This window comes from Amphiura filiformis, chromosome 13, assembly GCF_039555335.1.
Source record: "Amphiura filiformis chromosome 13, Afil_fr2py, whole genome shotgun sequence".
NCBI lineage: Eukaryota > Metazoa > Echinodermata > Ophiuroidea > Amphilepidida > Amphiuridae > Amphiura > Amphiura filiformis.
The window spans coordinates 36,779,452-36,788,209 of record NC_092640.1 but is presented as its reverse complement, the minus strand read 5'-3'; the positions used below and the strand labels follow the sequence as shown (position 1 = coordinate 36,788,209).

The following is an 8,758-nucleotide window of genomic DNA, read 5'->3' as shown; positions in this document are numbered from 1 at the left end:
TCTTCCTTAGATTTTTGGATCGTCGTATCTTTATTTCTTGAGCAATTTCAACAAATGAGGTCTTAAATTCGAGCTAAAAGATGCAGCTATTGGCTGCTGGTTCCAATTATGACATATCTGTCTTTGTTTAGGATATACAAGGGGTGAACATAACTGGTACCTTAATTTTTTGGTTTACTGTAGGTCAATGTTAGATGGGCACGAATGGGCTTAAACTTGGCACAAATCACCCTTGATATGAGTGTAAAGGTCAACATGAGGTTACCTGAGGAAAAATGTCAAATGAGGTCTCACGCTACCATTTGCCTGATTGGGCGTAAACTTCGTGTTGATATGAGGGGAACATGAAATGGTCAACGTCAGGTCACCCGAGATCAAAGGTTAAAATGGGCTTAAACTTGGTGCAAAGAATCCTTAATATGAGGTGAACATGACAAGGTCAACTGAAGGTTACCTGAGGTCAAAGTTCAAATGTTGAAATGGACCCGAATGGGCTTTAACATGATGCAAATCATTCTTGATACGAAGGGAGCATGGAAAAGTAACAAATATCCTGCCGTTTCTAGCACTTGCCTACATTAAATATCATCAACCTATCATATATATCATTATACCAAGCTGCCGCCTGATATTCGTGCTTCTTTCTCAAAGCACAGCTGCTCTAGTTGTTGTTGTTTACGTTAGCCTGTGACTGATTTGTATATTACTACAGTCCATGGTAATGATACCTACGAGTTTCGTCTGGTCGGAGGAAGTACGCAATATCAGGGAAGATTGGAAATACAACAAAACAATGGAACATGGGGGACCGTCAGAGGCTATTTTTGGTCTAAAAGTGCTTCGGTTGCCTGCAGATCGTTGGGATTTTCATCCTCGGTGCTGGCAAGCGATCATACCTATCATTTTGGAGTTGGTGATGGGCCAGTACACCTTATAGTTGAGTATTGCGTCGGTAGTGAATTGTCATTGTTAGATTGTGTGCACTATGGATGGGGAAACAGCTATGACAATCGTGATGACATTGGGTTGCATTGTTTGCCAGGTAATAATGACAAGAAACTAGATGCCACAGCTGTGTTTGACCAAACACGAATATCTATGTCCGTGACCACACCTATAAACCCCCTTCCCCTATTCCCAAACGAAAACTTTGAGAGCACCATGTGAAAGTCCTTGTTTTAAGCTTTCAGTCGATATACATTTAATGCTCATAACACCAGACTGGCCCACACTCTCTCTAATACCCTACCAAGCCTTTACACTGTTTTATACCCCATCAGACCATCACTCTCTCTAAAACACCACCAGACTGGACCACACTCTCTCTAATTCCCCACCAGAACCTCACTCTCTCTTATACTCCACCAGACCTCACTCTCACTAAAACACCACCAGACTGGTCCGCACTCTCTTCACAACAAAGCATGCCCTAATTACAAAATTATACAACAAATTACAAGTACAACAAACATGATATACCGGTAGCGATTTACAAAGCATATATAGGCCCTTAATACAAAATTACATATCAAAATAACATTAACTACAGGAAGCATCAAACATCAAACTACAGCAAGCATGATAAGCACACCAAAACTATATAAAGCAGATAATATTATTATTATAATAATGTACATGAACGTATGCTACAGAATTAAAAAGAAAACCACCGGGGTTTTCGATAAAAAGCAGGAGAAAGTATGGGCCCCGAGACTACTTTAGTTCTTGAGCTAGAGGAGTGCAAAGAACTGGTTTTAAAGGGCAGGTCTATAGCCAAAACAACATCATATCATTGGCAAGCTAATATTATGAGGACAATGAAAATGACTCCTTTTTTGAGAAAATAAGACGTTTAAAATTAATTTTCCGCAAAAACCAACTTAAGCGATGAGTTCCTTCGAACGAGACAGATTTGGCCTAGAAAACCGGTGACGTCATGAAATGAGATGTGCCCGTTGTGAGAAAAGGGACTATAAACGCTCGCAATGGACAGAACCTATACTGTTGCTGTTCACAGCAAAAAATTCCAAATTAAGTATTACGAATTTCATGGTTTTTAAACATATGGATAAAATCAGCCGCTTCTTTTTTTATATATTAGACAATTGTGATATTACAATTTATATGTATATCAATATCATGAGAAATATTAGGCCGAAACAATAAATACATAATTTGAGCTTAGAATTTCATATGAGACTAGCATATAAACCGTGTTAGTCCACAAACTCATGCATCTGATTTCCCTGTATCATGTGTATATTGCAATGCTATAGTTTCAGTTGGATGAAATATTACAAAGCAAACGCATAATAACAAAGATCTGTGTGGGCTTTGTTCCCGAAAGAGAACAAAAGCGTGCATATTGTTATGCAGCATTGTTATGGAAAATGATAGTACAACTCATTGTTGCTAATGTCAAACTTGTCAAAAGTGAGTGTGATTGTATGATGAGAGCACGATAAAGTGTCCGCTTCATTTACCTACGTCATCAGTCAAACGGGGGGAGAACACGTACGCTTCAAACGGGGGAAGAACACGCACGAGGCTGAACTTTACCCACACAATTTCTCCTTTTTCAGGAGAAATACGCACAAAAAAATGCAACAAGTGTCAACTTGTAATGTAATAATTATTATCTTCGAATAGAGATAAACTTGTTTTTGCTATAGACCTGCCCTTTAAGAAGATGAAGGAGAAGAAGCTGAAGATTAAACACAACAAATACAATATCTATGCCCCGTTGCACAGGGCATAGATTAGAAGAACTAGATGGCACAGTTGTGTTTGACCAAACACGAATATCTATGCCCGTGCCTACACATAACCCCATTCCCCTATTCACAAACAAAAACTTGGTGAGCACCATGTGAAAGCCCATATTTGATATTATTGTTTGTTTTAAAGTAAAAACATACTATAATGGTCGAACAATAAATAGATGCATTTTGTAGGATTGTAGATTAAATAATTAAACATGTTGCTAGGCAAATCCAATAAAAAGAAACTCACTTCTTTAGCTTTCGCCATCTGGTCTGATGGCTTGATCACAAGTGTCTTGGTCCACTGCTTTTCCCGCGAAACGGCTTGTTGACATTTCCCGGAAGTGATGTTGTTTTTGTTTTGAGCAGTGGATCGTATACGTGATCGAGAGAGACGATACCTTCGTCGCGGTTGATTGCTTTGGCCCCCTTTTGCGGATTTGAATGGCTTCCCTTATTCTTCTGGTGAATGCGTTTGAGTCCCTGTCAAGTACTTTTGCCCCTTCCCATTCAATGACGTGGTTTTCCTGAGCAATGTGGTCAGTAATGGCTGATTTGTGTTGTTCAGAAGTTGATTCTTTTCGGTTTGCTCTTGTGAATTTTCTTTCGGCTATTGTTTCAGAGTCTTTCTTGTGTTCTTTGAGTCTTGTCCCAAACTGTCTTCCTGTCTCCCCTACGTAGGACTTGTCACACCCTTTACACGGGATATTGTAGACAACGTCACTTGTCTGCTCTATGTCCTTCTTGTCCTTAGGGTGGACTAAAAGGCTTTTTAGCGTGTTGGTAGGTCGCATCGCCGCGCCGTGGAGATGTTATGTTTTTTAAAAATTCTTTGCAGCCTCTCTGCCACGCCTTCCACGTAGGGTATGACCACCATTCCTTTTGATGGAGTGTCGTCCTTCTTTTTCTCTCTCGCTTTCGGTTGCTTGTCCTTCATTTGCTGTTTAACTCTATCCAAAGACCATTTTGGATAGCCACACTCTGCTAGCGCTGTTCTGATCTTTATTTCCTCCTCTTTCTTGTCTTCTTCCTCTGTCACGATGTTATCCATCCTATCCATAAGAGTCCGGATGACCCCAAGTTTTTGGTGAAGGGGGTGCTGCGACTGAAAATTCAGATACTGGTCCGTATGCGTTTTCTTTCGGTAAACCAGCAGCTTCAAGGACCCGTCTTCTTTGCGGACGATTAATGTGTCCAGAAAAGGGATTTTACCCTGATCCTCCTCTTCAAATGTGAATTTAATATTCCCAGTCGGGTCTACGGAATTTAAATGGTCAGTGAGCTTTTGAGTGCTATCCTTCTGTATGATCTCCAACACATCATCAACATATCTTCTCCAGATCTTTGGTTTACAATCAAGGGGCGCTGTGGCAACTGCTTCTTTCTCTAACCACTCCATGAATAAATTGGCGACGATAGCACTGACTGGGCTGCCCATGGCAGCTCCGAAAATCTGGCGGTAGATCTGTCCCCGAAAACTGAAATATGTTGTGGTGAGAACGAAGCTGAGAAGTTGGATGATGTCTTCAGCATTCAATTTGGTTCTGTCCTTAAGAGTGTTGTCACTTTCAAGCCTGGCTTTAATGACGTCCAGTGATTTGTCAATTGGGGTGTTCGTGAAGAGCGATACGACGTCATGGGAGTTCAAAATATCACCATCGTCTATCATCACGGCTGTCATCTCTTCTGCTAAGGCTTTGGAATTTACCACATGATGTTCAGAGGTACCGACTAAAGGCGCAAGTATTTCTGCGAGAGCTTTCGATGTCTGATACGCAATAGAGCCGGTGTAGTCAACTATTGGTCTGATAGGATTACCAGGTTTGTGTATCTTGGTAGTGCAATACATCCTGGGGGTATTCTCTGCTGTTGGGTAAAGTAACCTGTATTGCCCCTCATTAATTTTGTCCTCATTCTTGAGCCTTTTCAGAATCTCAACAAGCTTTCTTTTGTAAGAGGGAGTGGGATCTTTACTCAGCTTCTCGTATGTATGTTGATCGCTAAGCATCTCTTTAACCTTACTTTCATATTCACTTGCTGATTGTACTACCGTGCATTTTCCCTTATCTGCACCCATAACCAAGATGTCTTTTGATTTCATCAACTTACCAAGAGCCACTCTTTCTTCTTTTGAGATATTTGATTTGGGGGGTTTTGCCGACTTTAACGTACCTGCTACCTCTGCTCTGAGGCTCTTTGCCTCCTCCCACGGTAGTTTAGCACATGCTGTTTCGCACGCAACGATGTATTCCTCGTGCGGAATCTTGTCTACCGACACGGCAAAATTCAGGCCACGGGCAAGCAAATTCTGTTCAGGTTCCGATAGATCTTTTTCGGAGATGTTTTTTACCCATTTCTCACGCCATTTTTAAAGCTGGGTTCCGCTCAAGTCTAGTTCACATTTGAAGAGGAGGATCAGGGTAAAATCCCTTTTCTGGACACATTAATCGTCCGCAAAGAAGACGGGTCCTTGAAGCTGCTGGTTTACCGAAAGAAAACGCATACGGACCAGTATCTGAATTTTCAGTCGCAGCACCCCCCTTCACCAAAAACTTGGGGTCATCCGGACTCTTATGGATAGAATGGATAACATCGTGACAGAGGAAGAAGACAAGAAAGAGGAGGAAATAAAGATCAGAACAGCGCTAGCAGAGTGTGGCTATCCAAAATGGTCTTTGGATAGAGTTAAACAGCAAATGAAGGACAAGCAACCGAAAGCGAGAGAAAAAGAAGGACGACACTCCATCAAAAGGAATGGTGGTCATACCCTACGTGGAAGGCGTGGCAGAGAGGCTGCAAAGAATTTTTAAAATACAGATCATCTCCACGGCGATGCGACCTACCAACACGCTAAAAAGCCTTTTAGTCCACCCTAAGGACAAGAAGGACATAGAGCAGACAAGTGACGTTGTCTACAATATCCCGTGTAAAGGGTGTGACAAGTCCTACGTAGGGGAGACAGGAAGACAGTTTGGGACAAGACTCAAAGAACACAAGAAAGACTCTGAAACAATAGCCGAAAGAAAATTCACAAGAGCAAACCGAAAAGAATCAACTTCTGAACAACACAAATCAGCCATTACTGACCACATTGCTCAGGAAAACCACGTCATTGAATGGGAAGGGGCAAAAGTACTTGACAGGGACTCAAACGCATTCACCAGAAGAATAAGGGAAGCCATTCAAATCCGTAAAAAGGGGGGCCAAAGCAATCAACCGCGACGAAGGTATCGTCTCTCTCGATCACGTATACGATCCACTGCTCAAAACAAAAACAACATCACTTCCGGGAAATGTCAACAAGCCGTTTCGCGGGAAAAGCAGTGGACCAAGACACTTGTGATCAAGCCATCAGACCAGATGGCGAAAGCTAAAGAAGTGAGTTTCTTTTTATTGGATTTGCCTAGCAAAATGTTTAATTATATAATGGTCGAATTTTGAGAAACAAAATTATGCTATTAATCATGATGAACGAATTAAGGTTTAATATTATCTACTTTTTCAAATCACAGTATATGATAATATGCAAATATTAACTGTCTATGAGTGTGATGGTCGAAATATAATCACGAGGTGAAAGATGGATTGTTCCATTCCACGAGCCGGAACGGCGAGTGGAATGGAACAATACATCTTTCACCGAGTGATTATATTTCGACCATTACACGAATTTAAGACAGTTAATATTTGTTTTATATCACTCATACATCAATTCTATTACTAAAATACTATTTAAGTTATGAAATGCATTTTTTCATCAACATAACACCATGTTTTGCCGTGATATACATTTCGGGGTCCACCCCATCACTAAATCGGCGAGTCTAAGAGTCAGCGCACGGCTCGGCGCAGGCGCATTACGGCAGAGCACTATGATGGTAAAGACTATCACACGGAGAGGGTGATGGTAAAAATGGCAAATGGTATTCAACCAATGAACTGTCTAGAATGTATGTATGAGTGATATAATAAAAACTATCACACGGCTAAAGTCACGTTAATCATGATATAAATATGATTATTAGCAGTAGTTGCCTAAAATTACAGTATAAAACCTTGCAGAACAAAAATGCTGTACAATTACAAGGGCATTCTCTGCATTCCACATTACTCGGATTTCTCGATGTAATGTATACGTGAGTTCAGTAATGAAATAAATACTGTGTCTCTTGACAGTTAACCAAACTCTGACTCTCCGGTTAATACCAACCACAAACAACTTCACGGGTCTTTTGGAAGTGTTTGATGGAACATCAAATTGGGGCAGCGTTTGTGGAATCGGTTGGAACTTTAATTCAGCCTACACAGCATGTCGACAATTAGGTTATTCGTCGGCGCGATCTAGCTTCATCAGAACCACTCTACCTGGTTATGTTGCTTTCTTAAGTGATATTAAATGCGGTATAGATGATTACGAAGAATATACTTCTTTAAGCCAGTGTACTTTCTACCCCTGGATGGATGACTACCAAACATGTGCCCTAAACAAAGTGGCAGGAGTTGTGTGTTCAGGTAAGGAATAATGTATGTCTCATTTCGACTTTTAAGGTTAAATACGATTGATTTTTAAGGCTCGATTCCAGAGGGGCGTAAGTTAATAATGGAAACAGCCATGCAGAAAAGAATAAACTCACGCGTATAATATAAATCTGAACTAGGGCCACGGACAAACCGCGGCTATAATAGGCCTAGTAGGCCTATTTATACCCTGATTATGCAATATATAGGCCTACAATAATAACTACAACAACAATAACAAAACCAACAACCAATATTTTGTTAATCTAATTTGTAAAAATATATTCATAGGCCGCGCCTATTAGACTATAGTATAGCCTAAAAATTCCTGAATTATATATTGAAAAAAAACCGGGCAAAAACAATCAACCGCTGCAGTCAGAAAGAAAGACGAACAAGAAAAAAGAAAAAAAAGTGAGAGAAAAATAAAATAAATGGAATGGACCACATAGGGACTCGAACACGTACCAAAGTTTTCCAGCTCAAAACTATAGTATTATATAGTCGAACGTGAGTTCAGCGCGCTAGCCGATTGAGCCACTGCGGACATATGAAACTGATTGATCTCAAACTGACTATTATTGAATAGTGCATAACAGGCTCTTATGATAAACAAGCTCATCACCGCTGTAAATGTCGGAGGTATCGATGGCGAAAAACCTCTTTTTTTGCAAAATTAGCTTAAATTTGGAGTGAAATTCAAATGGTAAAGTAAGCGACAGACATTTGAGAAATAATGTAGGCAGTTAGAAATCAAAATTAACGTTCCACAATCCAGATATCGATAATGTAACATAACAGTGTTTTGTGGTACAAGATTCTCGAAAATTGTTCCCAAAAACGGGCTAATAAAATTTAATCGGTACTGTATTTGGTTCTTCCCCATAGCAACATTATTTTTTGGTCGTTTTGTAGTACAATACAAAAAAGGAGAAAACAATCACTCTGCGTGGTTTTATACGGAGCGAACATTTGAAAAAAAACTGCATGGAACGTGTTTTTATCTTGTGAACATGGTGCGTAAAAATGATTTAAACGAAGGATTTTCAAACGGATTCAAAAAATTTGTATAAACACACAAAAAAAATGTAAAGATACATCTATGCACCAACATTTGACTCAATGCGATATTTGATTGCTGAGAAAACGCGGTTTTAGAGAACAACTTTATACGTCTTTTATACGTTTTTTATACGTTTCTTCGTTTTATTCTTTAAAACTACTGATGACTTGTTACCATTGAAAGAAATTGGGCGAACGCATATAGGCATATAGAAGTTCTGCAGCTGTAGGTGTATTTATAACATTTATATGACAATCAACATATTACAATCAATTGGCTCACACGAAGGCATTTGATCCCAACAATTATGTAATTTCACAATGTTGTCATGTACCGCTATTTGGTTGTAACATTATTTAATCTGGAAAGAAAAACAATGTTTAATTTTCAGCTTTAGTCTTATCAATGATTTAAC

At 39.7% G+C, this 8,758-nt stretch overlaps 1 protein-coding gene across 1 annotated transcript; it reads right to left on the bottom strand.

Moving 5' to 3' along the window:
• Positions 1–3,534: 3,534 nt before the first annotated feature.
• LOC140167625 (uncharacterized) lies at positions 3,535–4,839 on the bottom strand. The gene has a single exon (XM_072190923.1). It carries the CDS (start codon positions 4,837–4,839, stop codon positions 3,535–3,537), a length of 1,305 nt encoding a protein of 434 aa, XP_072047024.1.
• Positions 4,840–8,758: the final 3,919 nt, after the last annotated feature.